This window comes from Cetorhinus maximus, chromosome X (assembly GCF_964194155.1).
Source record: "Cetorhinus maximus chromosome X, sCetMax3.hap1.1, whole genome shotgun sequence".
In the NCBI taxonomy this organism is placed as follows: Eukaryota; Metazoa; Chordata; class Chondrichthyes; order Lamniformes; family Cetorhinidae; genus Cetorhinus; species Cetorhinus maximus.
The window spans coordinates 5,726,487-5,740,001 of NC_135917.1; the positions used below are offsets into that span (position 1 = coordinate 5,726,487).

Below are 13,515 nucleotides of genomic sequence, written 5' to 3' on the forward strand. Positions count from 1 at the left end.
GCATCCTAGGGAGGGGTGGGAGGGGTATCAGTCAGTTTTTGGAGGCTGGGGAGGGGAGGGGGGGGGAAAAGGGAGGTGCTCTGATGCACACATGACACCCCCTGAAGGAGGTACTCCCTCCTTCCTGCTTTTTCACCTCAGATGGTGAAAAAGCAGGCTTCCCACTCTCAGCCACCTTCCACCACCCATTATATTATGGCAGTAGAGGCAGAATGAGTCCCTTAATCGCCTCTTAATTGGGCAGTTAAGGGCCTCAATAGAGTTAAAGATAAGCGACCTAGTGGGCACCTTACCCACCCACTGTAATATGGGGAACGGGTCAGGAATGGGTGGGAAGGCAGTGGACTTGCCACCTGTCATTTTAAGTGCCACCCGACCCCTACTGAAAACACAGTGGGTGGCCATAAAATTCACCCCCAGCTATCATACCTAAAGTAAAAAGAGGACTTATGTTTTCCTTAAACCCTTTTGTTTCACTTCTTTTTCTGGTTTGTATTACACACAATTCCTCCACTTGATTGGGGGAAAAGGTAATTTGTGCCCATGATCTTTCCAAAGTATTTCAGTGTGACTCATTCACCATTCTTGCTTCCCTCACTATGGAGGATATGCCTCTGCACTGCACCGCATCCCACCTCCCCTCCCCCCATCTGTTCAGATTGGGAGATCACCATGTGGGGAATCTCGGGATAAAATCCACGTTACATCACTAGAGAGATCTGACACTTGGATGCAGCAATATACTGTAGCCAGAGGTCTATAGAGCAGGCTTGAGTTTGCCAACTTTCTCCTCCCAAGATATACCAACGGCCTCTGGTGCCTTACCCAAGTGTCAATTCTCCCAAGTTCAAACATGACATCTGGGCAGGCTATGTGACTGTGCAGGTAACCGCTAAGGAGAGGGGTGCCCAATGGCTTAATTATTCTTCAACAAAATCTTGGCTATTGATGTGGATTTAACTCCATAAACTTGTATAAAAAGCATTTTGAAGTATTCCACATCTTATACCTTTCAAAGCCCAGATGAAGCTCTGACTCTTACCTGATTTCACTGAACAGTGAATGTGAGCTTTTGACTCATAATAAACCCAGTCAAATCCAGCCTCCACTGCCAAGCGGGCCAGCATGCCATATTTTGTGCGATCCCGGTCAGATGTGGTGATGTCTACTGCTCGACCCTCATAATGTAAGGATTCCTTTGAATGATGTCCATCTTCATCCCAGCCCTCTGTCACTCGGAGTTTCACCCCTGGCCACTGGTTCATCACAGAGATTGCAAGTGAATTCACTTTATCCTTACAGCGCTGAAATTCAACAGAAATAAGTATACTTGTTATTAGCTGCATGGATTGCAAAACAAAGTGGTAGAATCTCGGGCTAGTCTAGCTCAGACAGATGAGTTACTTCCAAACTTTCAGTACCCAAACACAAAAAAAGCAATTGACCTTTAACTGAGATGCCACTTTGCAATACATGGTCTCCAGTTGTTTTCCTAGTTTGAAAAGTACATATCCACATCGTCACTCCACCCCTACCTCATATCTTTTGCTGTTGAATCTTTGATCCATGCCTTTGTTACCTCTAGGCTTGACTATTCCAATGCACTCCTGGATGGCCTCCCATCTTTCACCCTCCTTAAACTTGAGGCCATTCAAAACTCTGTAGCCTGTGTCCTATCTCACACCAAGTCCTGTTCACCCATCAGCCACATACTTGCTGATCTACATTGCCTCCCAGTTAAGCAAGACCTGAATTTTAAAATTCTCACCCTGGTTTTCAAATCCTGCCCCCTCCCAATCTCTGTAATCACAAGTCCCACAGCCTCTGAGATCTCTGCACTCCTCTATTTCTGGCCTCTTGAGAATCTCCAATTTGAATCGCTCCATCATTGGTGGCTGTGCCTTCAGATACCTAGGCCCTAAACTCTGGAATTCCCTCTCTACCTTGCTTTCCCCCTTTAAGACACTCCCTAAAACCTACCTCTTTGACCAAACATTTGGTCATCTGACCTAATATCTCCTTATATGGCTTGGTGTCATGCTTTATTTTGGAATGCCCCTGTGAAGTGGTTTGGGGCGTTTTATTGCATTAAAAGGCGCTATAAAAGTTATTGCTGTAAATTCACATTCAATCCTTGGTCTGTACACAGTTAATCTCAGTCAGGGCAACAGCAGAGGCACTGTAATTGATCTCCCTTGTAATGCCAGCTGGCGGGGGGGGGGGGGGCGGGTGGTGTGTGTGTGTGTGGAGGGGGCATTGGGTGAAGGCAGATTTGGGCAGCTGTGGTGCCCTAGACTGAAACACCCTATAACACTCCGTCTCAGTTCAAATATGGCCTGTTGCCACTTGGATGGGTTTAATCAGCAACTGTGGAACCATATCCCAGAATGAATATTTGCCTTTGAAGAAAGGAGTGGTAAAGGAAGAAAGATGTAAAAATATCTAAAGAAAAAAAAAGATGCCACATGGAAGATAACATTGTGTTTGTCTAATTTGCCTGTATTGGCCTAATTAATGCTTTGTACACTCTGCCTCAGGCAATGGCCTGAAAGCAGCCGTTACTACCCATAATATGGCAATAGCCAGATTGTCAAAGGTCCATTCTAAAATACACAATTAGGTTGAATCGTTCAGATTTGAATGTCCTCAAAATTACTTATTTTACTTCTGGTCATATGATAAACCATCCGCCAGTCACTGACAGGTGGTACTGTCATTAAACCTTAGACAGGTAACGGAGAAGTATTTTACCATCAGGTGGGCCGAGTTAGAATGATGATTCTTAGTAAAGGATTCAAACTATCCCACTCTCTCTCTCTCTGAAAAAGGCCGTTGAAACAGTTAACATCATCACAAATGTCAGTCAAAAAAAATGAGATGGAGTGGGGAGGGGAATGGGAAGAAATACAATTGCTCAATGTAATTATATTTTGGTGGTAAATCAGGATTTTGACTTCAATATGCTATCTGTACTAGGGATATTCCAATATTTTGAATATGTACAGACATGATCACAGAAGCCCACCTTCCAACACTGACTTGCATCAGGATGCCCTTAAATGTTTACACAAACTATCAAAAACTAGGGTTATATTTTTCCTTTAAGAATATTGCGACTGAAAACGGCATGTAAGCACCTTGTAATACCACAGCACATTGGTGATTCAACAAAATATACCATGACTGCAGTTCTAATTCCCTTGAATCTCCTATCCTCATCAATTGGAGTTTGTCATGTGAGGAAGAATGCATTAAGTGCTTACCCACATTAGGTAAGTTGGAGAGCGAGACACCATTTCACATCTCCGACAGTAAAGAAAACGACCAACTAGATTTTACTAGAACACTATTGCTCCCCTCAACATGGTTTAATTTTATTCCTCTCCCAGTTTTCTCCCTTAAAGATGCCAACTCACATCAGGTTGTGAATTCACAAGTATGGGTGCCCACATCACCTTACCCACATAAGAGCCTAAATAGTGAGTCTTGGAAGACTATTCAACCAACAAGGTAGAGGTTGGGGTGCGTGGAGGTGGGGAGGGGGGGTTAATCAAAGCCAAACCCCGTTCTCTATCTGCCCAACATTCACTTATGCACACCTTCCAGCAAGAGCCACAGGAACAGAATTTTCTCCTGACCTTCTCAACCAGGAGGCACAGAGGTCAAGTTTTGCACATTAGCTAACTTCTGCAGGGGCAGCAGTTAATGTAGTATGGGATGGACATTGAAGCTGTAATCTTCCCATCTGTATAGCTCACTATCTCACCAGGCTAACTGAATCGCCAAGGGAGATAGGACACTGCACCCGTAGAAATCCAACAAGCTTCTCATTACAACATTACACCACATTTAGAATGGTCGTTTGGTAGCACAGTTTGGCAATACATGCAGAATCAAATTTCAGGACAGAATAAAGTCCATCTTGCCTGCCTGTACCAGTACTAGCACCACCCCCCCCACCCCAGAGAAACCACCTAATTCCATTTCCCTCCACTCATTAATATTTGTCAAGTGAAAAGAAATGATAGAAAGTTTAATACATAAGGAAGTTAGAGCTTGCATTTATACAGCACCTTATCACATTTCAAACTACCACAGCACTTCAAAGGTGCCATTGCAATAGCAAAAATACAGCAGCCAGCCAATTTGCGCACAGCAAGACCTCACAAATAGTAATAAAATAAATGACCGGTTAGTCTGCTTTTGATTGAGGAAGGATATCAGGAGAATTACTTGTTTTTCGGTCTTTCACATTCAAGTGAACAGGTAGGCAAAGTCTTCCTTTTAATATTTCATCCAAAGGATGGTTCTTCAGACAATACAGCACCCAGTGCTGTCCCAGAATTAGATTAAATGCTTAAGTTCTAGTGTGGCCTGAAAACACAATCCTGTGATTTAAGGCAGGAGTGCTGCCAATTAAACCATTCTGGAAAAAGGCAACTTCCCAAGGTCAAATCCAGGCCCGAACTGGCAGGTGAAAACTCTACAACTCCAATGCACACATAGCAGTCTAGAAAAAGCCTGCCAAATATAAAATATTAGGAACTGCTTCTTGTGTTGTATTTTATTTCAAAGCCAAGTTTCATGAAGAGATATTCCTCTCTTAATAAGGATTGTAGTCTAGCAGATCTCAAGGTCTGTTGGATAATACACCTGGTGCATTACTATATTATAATCACAATCTATCATCAGATTCCAAGACACCAATCGAGTCTCTAGTGACCATGTTTTGTTAGTCTGGTTATATTTTATAATGAGACCCACCCAATGTCATAATTCCTCAGTTGGAAGTTAGGCACGATGAAACTGAACTTAATATGCAAACTAGTCTCCCTCACAGCCAGGTGTACAAGTTTCAAAAGGTACAAGTGAAGACTGCAAATTGATGGGATTAAAATGGCAGAATGCCAAGTATGCCTGACATTGCCAGTTTTTTTTTTAAAAAATCTGAATTTTAAAAAAATCCTAGGAGGAAGCCCCAAGGGCCATGCGTACTCAGACTTCGAGACTGAAGAAAGTGAAGCCCCTTGTTTTTTATCCTGTAAATATGCAGTACAGAGTGAAATAAAAACAGGAGAGATGTGAAGCTGATCTGCCATAAAATTTACAGTCATTATATTTCATTACAAGTTCACAATCCAGTTTCCTCACTCTCTCAGCACTCTGTCCTAACAGAAGCATGATTTCTGTTGGGGCATGGAGGCCCAGACATCAGCCAAGTGGCCATTCTTTATCCTAGACATAGAGGGAGTGTCATCAGGTCACTTGACTTGGCATTAGTGCCAAGACCAATCTCTCCTTGCATAATACCCACTCACATGCATATCCACACAGGAGTCAGCAGATAGTGATGAAGAGTGGAAACCAGGATTGAGTTCCTGCCCCACAACCTACTCCCTAGCTCAGGGATGCCAAAATCAATTTTAGTAGCCCTGAAAGTGGTTCAAATGACTCAACAGTCCAGGTGTGAAGCATGGGACTTTCCTGGTCTGCATGATTCAGTACCACAATGAGTAGTGCATTTACCAACAGGGAAACATTTTAAAGTTAATTTTCTCTCCATAGTTCCACAGGCACCTCCCAGTTCCTCCGGCTCAGGTGGATGTTCTTTATATGAGCTTGGACAGGGAGTGTCAGCAGGCTTTGACCTTAGGGGACAGAGCAGAATCTGATTCTATCACTCAGGAGAAACATTTCTGTGCTTGCTAATTTTAGCAATGGAGTGGATTTTTTTTTTTGATTGTGTATTGCTAAGAGGAATCAACTGTGTGTTCCGCCCTGCTCAAAAAAAAACGTTTTAAAAGATTATTGAAAGGGAGGATATAAGTCTCATTATTTGATTGGCAAAGCCTCGTTAAAGATTTATAATGAATGTGTGCACCATTCTGCAGTTGCAGAGTGAAATTGGAAAGCAATATTTTACTTCACATTAGACGTGGCTTCAGAGAACTTAATAAAGGGCAACAGTTGGAAATTTCAACACAGCAGTGGCAGAATTGAACAATGCAGTTTTCTGCCCAAGACCATAGGTGTGCCAGCCCTATCACAATAGGGGAGGAAAGGGTAGGTCAAGAGTGCAGAGGAGGTGCACAACTCAAAAGTGACCCTTGGTCATCAAGTGTAGCACACAACAATTGTCTACCCAGTCCTGACCAGTTCATTGATCAAAGGGGCTGTAACAGCATGTACCATCTAACCCACAAAGACCTGAAGGACAGATAACTATCTACAATGCACCACCACCAGCCACCTCATGAGACACCTCTAATGTCACAAGCCCCATCAGCTACTTAGGCTGTAGCTTTCAGGTTATTTTATGCATAATAAAATAATGAGACTGTAACACACTGAAAGTGAAGGAATTTTATTCAAGTTGTGCAGTAGTGGTGTATTTGCCATTTGTGTGTCATGAACTTCTCCCTGCAAGTTGTCAATGCACCTTACTGCCAAAAACTCCCATGGTTGAGGAAATAGTACTGGTGAGTGGCTGTGTAGCCAACTAGTGAGCTGAAGAGGATACAGAAAACTCACAAACTGTATCTGTGACTAACCCTCTGCATCTGTGCCAAGGGTCTCACCATAGTCACTGTCAGCTAATTTCTGTCAGAGGTAGCGCCCACACAAGAGCACACAACTGCCACCAACATGAGTTCCAGCCAGTTGTTCCTGTGCTACTCCACAAATAATCACTGGTAGAGTGCATTTTCTCATGATGCCCACTGATCTCTGTGAGTATAGAACACTGAGCATCTATGAAAGTCTTAGAATCCTTCATTACGGTCACTTTGACCTGTTCACTTCGGAACTGGAAGCCAGCTATGACTGCATCTTGGAGTTTGGGCCCCAAAGGCTCCATAGCAGGAGTGGGAGAATTCATGACTTGAAGTCGATCCTGCAGACACCATTGGTATTTCCGTTACCCAATGTCAGATTGCACTCTATCCAACATGTGCTTACATGGAACATGGCAGTATCTGTCTGGGTGTTGGATGTTCCACACAACCCAAGCCACCTTCCAATGTAGCGGGAAAGGAAGCAAGTAGGTCCACAATGCAGTGCTGTGCTGTTTGAAGTCAGGCCCACCAATGGTCTGTATCCCATGCAGCTCCATAGGGGCACAAAGCATGGTAGCCCTGCACCTTATACCAGCTGGCTCCCCAACCACTGCTATCCATCCTTCGCCAGTGCTTTTTGCTTGCTGACCAGTATCACTGTCTACCCCTCCGTAGTCAGTATATTTGTGCTGATATTCGTTTCAACTGGAGGGTGATAGTGCTTATGCTTGTAATGCTCTTCTGGTGCAGTTGGTTATCCATGCGCTCTGTGGACAGAGCTGTTTGCACATCAGGAGTACTTCAGCATACATCCAGTTGCGTACTATTTTGCCATTGCATGCACTATTATGCGCTTGTGCAGAATTAGTGCTTATGGACACGTTGATGTAACACATCGTGCAATCACAGAATATATGAGTAATACAGTACATACCAGCAGTTCTGCGCTCCCCTCCAATCTCCACAGTCCCAACTCTCCCTCCCGAATAAATCAACCATAGCTTCCTCATATGGAGTGAGTTCCTGAATGTCTGGGGTCCATCACTTGTTCGATTTCATGCCCTTCGAGTAAATGCCAGTTTTGCCTTTAAAAACAAAAGAGCAATGGGGATTGAGTCAGGATAATTTGGCCCATGGAAGTTCCTTTCTGCAATACATTCTCTCTCCACCCCACCCCCAACATGGCATGTTTAATGCAATTTGCATAACACTACAATTTCTGGTTCTAAAAAGTATTATTGCTGCATCCTTGCTAATATTTCTCTGAGCCTGTACAGTTTATGCTTCTATCTTTAACTACTCTCCTTCAGTTCCATATATGTTCTGCGCTGTTATTTTACAGTAATATTGATGCCTTACCTTTGTACTTTTCTTTTAAACCGGGTAGCTTCTTCCAGACCTTCAGCTAGGTCCTCAGTTGTTGAGAGAATGTTCACTTTGGCAGTGATAATATTGCGACACTTGGCGCCTTCTTTGCATGTTTAGGAGCTGGCCTCTCCCATCAGTAACGTGCTTGCATCTTTCCATGAATGAGCTTACCAGCGCTTGTAGAGCCTCGTCGTTAAATTGATTTTATCATCCCTGTTGGCGTTCAGACATTTCATCAAAAATTGCGCACTGCAAAGCTATTCATTGCCGCTAATGGAAATGCACTCTCAGAAACTGCATGTGAAAGCTGAGCATTGCCACAATTCATTGAGCAGCTCAGTAACTTGAATAAAAGGAGAAATATCAGGCCTGGTGTCTACACATGTACTTTCCAGTGGAACTAGAGCAAAGAGAAACAGAAACCTCTGCTGATGACCATCTTGAGCCAGAGGCACTGTAGTCAGTTGAACATTCTCTACTGCTTCAGCTAACTCAAAACCAGAAGCTTTCCAAGTCTATATAACTCAGTTGGGCACAGAAGGATGCACTGAAATGGGCCACTGGTGTGGTATTTCTAAGATTATTTCCTCCCGTTTCTCAGGTGTTTCCACACCTCATATCAACTTTCCAATCAACAGGTTAGACACAACGCTTCCGTCTTACTCCAGTGTTGCTCTACTCCTGAATCAGTCCTTAATCCTGAAAATACAGAAGTGCAGTCCCCCATGGTTTCACCCTTTGATTTTTGCTCGACCCTTTCACAGGAACATCTGACCATGGTTTGAGGGATTATGGGCACATTCATATATTCTACCCTACCAAACTGTTTTAGAGTATTTCCATCATGTTACTACGTTGCCTGAACTCTGCCTCTTGTTCCCTATTACTGCACACATGGATTTAAGATTAAAACTTCACTCTATATAGCCTCAAGCTTTGCAATTAATTAGCCTCAATTATCTGTCCAGTGTGCTCAATTATCTCAACTAGTTACACCCGAGGTGTTAATTGCTAATATTTTTAAACATAAAGTTGTTTAACCCATTCCTTCCAATTTCAACAATAAAAATTGCTTTTCTTTTATGATGAGAGATACTGTTGAACCCCTTCGTTCATACAGACGATGACTGAATAAAATGCATCCTTGTTTGGGATTAATTAAAATATCAGTATTTTCCAAATCAAAATTGTTTTAAATTGTTACTTCTTTTAAGTTACAATCTGGCTGTGTCGAAAACATTTGGATTAATTTCCAAGATTCACTACATTGATTGTAAAATGTTTGGCCCTGAGTCAATGATGAACGGCCATTAATTTAAAATCATTATTCAGACCGTGAGGATGACAGAATCACAGAGACTCACAAAATTGTTACAGCGCAGAAGCAGGCCATTCAGCCCATCATGTCTGCACTGGCTCTCCAAATGAGCAATTCGCCTACTGCCATTCTCCTGCTTTCTCCCCATAACCCTGCAGATTGTCTCTTCTCAAATAATCATCTAATTCCCTTTTGAAAGCCTGGATTGAACCTGCAAGCACCTCACTCCCAGACAGTGCATTCCAGACCCTAACCACTCGCTGTGTGGAAAAGTTTTTTTCCTCATATTGCTTTTGCTTCTTTTGCCAATTATTTTAAATCTGTGTCGTCTTGTTCTCAATCCTTTCATGAGTAGTAACAGTTTCTCCCTATCTACTCTGTCCAGACCTCTCATGATTTTGAATGCCTCTATCAAATCTCCTCTCAGCCTTCTCTTCTCCAAGGAAAACAGTCCTAACTTCTCCAATCTATCTTCATAACTGAAGTTCCTCATCCCTGGAACCATTCTTGTGAATCTTTTCTGCAATTTCTCCAATGCCTTCACATCTTTCCTAAAATGCTATGCCCAGAACTGGATGCAATACCCAGCTGAGGCTGAACTAGTATCTTATACAAGTTCAACATAACCCCCTTTCTCTTGTACTCTATGCCCCTGTTAATAAAGCCTAGAATACTGTCTGCTTTATTAACTGCTCTCTCAACCTGTCCTGCCACCTTCAATGACCTACGCACATATACACCCAGGTCTCTCTGCTCCTGCACCCACTTTAGAGTTGTGCCCTTTGTTTTATATTGTGTCTCCATGTTCTTCCTACCAAAATGTATCACTTCACATTTCTCTGCATTGAACTTCATCTGCCACCAATCCGCCCATTCCACCAACTTGTCTATGTCCTTTTGAAGTTCTAGACTTTCCTCCTTACAGTTTACAATCCTTTCCAGTTTGGTACAGTTAAAACGACAGTCGACAGAGCTATGGGGAGACAGTGGGGCAGTGAAGTTAATTTTAAATTATCTACTAAAGAGCTGGCACAGACATGATGGGTTGAATGGCCTCCTTCTGTGCTGTAAACCTCCATGGTTTGACGTGTTGCATCATTTCTTTTCATGATTTTCTCCCCTTCAATTTCACTCCTTAGAGGAATTACCGATGCTAGGGTATGGCTCCATCGTACCTGGCCACCTTCCAGTGCCTTCCCCAAGTGCCCATTCTTTATGTTTGACCCTATGTAATAAGCTCTGGTAGGATATTCTACCATGGTTGACATCGCAGATGAGTATAATCATGTCCTTACAGCCAGGCATTTTGGAGTACTGGTCACCGCACAGTGATCAGGAGCAGGAATGTTGGCTGACTTCCTGCTCCTACCCTCCTGAGTCCAGGGACTGTTCCCTGAACTATTTTTTTCCCCAATATTTTCCTCAATCCTCCTGAAGGCACTGACTCACATTGGAACACTGTTCCATGGGCACTGGCCACTCTCAGTACCTTGTCCCAAGTGGCCATTCAGTCAGAGCAGGACTGTGCCTTCCAGGGACAGAGGTCAACTGTAATGCCACCACCTCTGTCATAGTTAAGATCAGTTAAGTTTGCACGAATGATGGATGGAACCTGTGAACCTTTTTGATCTGAATGAGTCAGCAACGAACCACATGATGCATTAACCCACTGAGTCAACTGAAGTAAAAACAGAAAATGCTGGAAATGCAGAGCAGGTCTGTCATCATCTAAGAAAAAAGAAAAAAAAACTTGCATTTATAAAATGCTTCATCATATCTGTATGAAATGTCTCAAAGTGTCTCATATACAATGAACTACTTTGATGCATAGTGGTTGATATTATGCAAAGCTATTTTGCGCACAGGAAGATTCCAAGAGTAGCAACAAGATAAAAAAAAGTTTTGTGGTGTTGCTTCAAGGAGAAATGGATAGCCAGGGTAAACCCCCTCTTTTCCAAATAGTGCCATGGCATCTTTTACATCTAGCCCAGTCAGCAGATAAGGAGCTTGGTTTAACATCTCATCTAAAAGATGGCACCTTCAACAATGCAGCACTCCCTCACTACTGAACTGAAGATTCAGACTAGATTATCTGTTCAAATACTGGAGTGGGGAATTAAACTCACAACCTTCTGATTCAGAGGCAAGTGCTAACAACAGAGCCAAGCATCACAGTAAGCATCTGAAAGAGAATGAGAGGTTGATGTTTCAGGTAGGACCTGGCAATTGCCTTTTCCTTGAAGTGGAAGCGTGACGGGGGACTAAACTGCTTATAATACAGTTCAGGATCAGTCTGCAAACAGACTTACAATATCCTATCAATGCTGGTAATGTTCTACAGAAATTCTTTTGAATGTCACTAGAACATCTAAATAGATGAACTTGGGAGTCAGTGAAGCAGCACTTCAAATGCAGAATTTTTAGGCCACCAAGATGATAATTAAAAAGCCCGCCAAGATGATAATTTTGTGCTAATCGTGCACCTCTGGAATAGTTCTAAATAATTGCATCTATCACTTACACCTAGAAATCACTGCAAGAGGCCAATAGCCATCAACCATTTTGTTTTTAGACTGGACAGTTTTAATTGTCGCTTTTGGAGTTTAATACACATAAACCTGACTCCAAAATCTTGATTTAGAAAAAAATGTATCTACTTAAACTTTTGTGGCTTCTATTAGCTACTAAAAAGTATAGGAAGAATATATAATGATTACAATGTTAATTATTCCTTGTTAACCTCTGCAAATCAATGAGGACATTAAATCTGGGGCCCAGACAGGGTCAAGACACTCTGCGTGATCAGTTTTGTTAGCAGAAACTAATGTCACTGCTTCCTGACACCATAAGCAGTCTGTGGTTACTCAACCCGATCAGAAAACTGAGAGGCTGTTGCCTCTAGGTATCCTTAACAGCCCACGGTCAGTGAACCTTACTGTCTACCTTAGACTTGCGATCCACTGGGATTACAAGGCTTGCACCAAGCCTTTTCTGTTCCATCTCATCCACATTGCCTCAAGGGACTGGAATAAGCCCATATGATGCATTTTGTCAGTGAGTGTCTGAGGCATACACACCCTCTTAAAAAAAAACTTTGATTTCCGACTGTATTTGATGCATTTTGAAATAAATATTTCATGAGATGTGAAGTGAAATACTAAATGGAATGGAAATGTTAGTGGAATAAAAAAGGTTAACCTGTTTAAAGTTAAATCATGATTGCAGGGCGTGGGGAGTTAGGTACCGACTGATAAAAGGCAAGTTCAGGAAGGAAGTCAGGAAGCGCTTCACAAATGTGAATGAGAAGTACCTGGAATGGTTTCTGAGTAGTTTCGTGGAGGCAACAACTCAAGTCATTCAAGTTAGATACTGTGATAGGAGGTTTGTAGGCTTAAGTGAAAGCAATGGCAGAATTGTTATGGTGCAGAAGGAGGCCACTCGGCCCATCATGCCTGCACTGGCTCGTGAATGAGCATTATGACTTAGTGCCATTCTCCTGCCTTTTCCCCGTAGCCCTGCACGTTGTTTCTATTTAAATAATCATCCAATACCCTCTTGAATGTCTCAATTGAACCTGCCTCCACCACAGTTCCAGTTAGTGCATTCCAAACCCTAACTACTCGCTGTGTGAAAAAGTTTTTCTCATCTCGCATTTGCTTCTTTTGCAAATCACTTTAAACCTGTGCCCTTTTGTTCTTGATCCTTTTACGAACGGGAACAGCTTCTCCCTATCTACTCTGTCCAGCCCCCTCATGATTTGGACACCTCTATCAAATCTCATCTTAGCCTTCTTTTCTCCAAGGAGAACAGTCCCAACTTCTCCAATCTATCTTCATAACTGAAGTGTCTCATCCCTGGAACCATTCTCGTAAACCTCTTCTGCACTCTCTCCAATGCATTCACATCCTTCCTAAAGTGTGGCGCCCAGAACTGTACACAATACTCCAGCTGAGGTCTAACTAGTGCCTTATACAAGTTCAGCATAACCTCCCTGATCTTGTACTCTATGCCACTATTAATAAAGCCGAGGATACTGTAAGCTTTATTAAATGCTCTCTCCACCTGTCCTGTCACCTTTAATGACTTATGCATATATACACTCAGGTCCCTCTACTCCTGCACACCCATTAGAGTTGTACCCCTTATTTTATATTGTCTGGCCATGTTCTTCCTACCAAAATGGATCACCTCACACTTCTCTGCATTGAACTTCACCTGCCACCTATCTGCCCACTCCACCAACTTGTCCAGGATGAGCTAGATGGGTTGAATGGC

General features: G+C 42.7%; 1 protein-coding gene across 1 annotated transcript in view; it reads right to left on the minus strand.

Moving 5' to 3' along the window:
* Positions 1-13,515, minus strand: part of dhh (desert hedgehog signaling molecule) — a 95,770-nt gene that overhangs the window by 29,667 nt on the left and 52,588 nt on the right. The window contains exon 2 of the mRNA XM_078534396.1: positions 1,043-1,304. Within this exon, the coding sequence (XP_078390522.1) occupies positions 1,043-1,304 (262 nt within the window). The remainder of the gene's footprint in view (positions 1-1,042; positions 1,305-13,515) is intronic.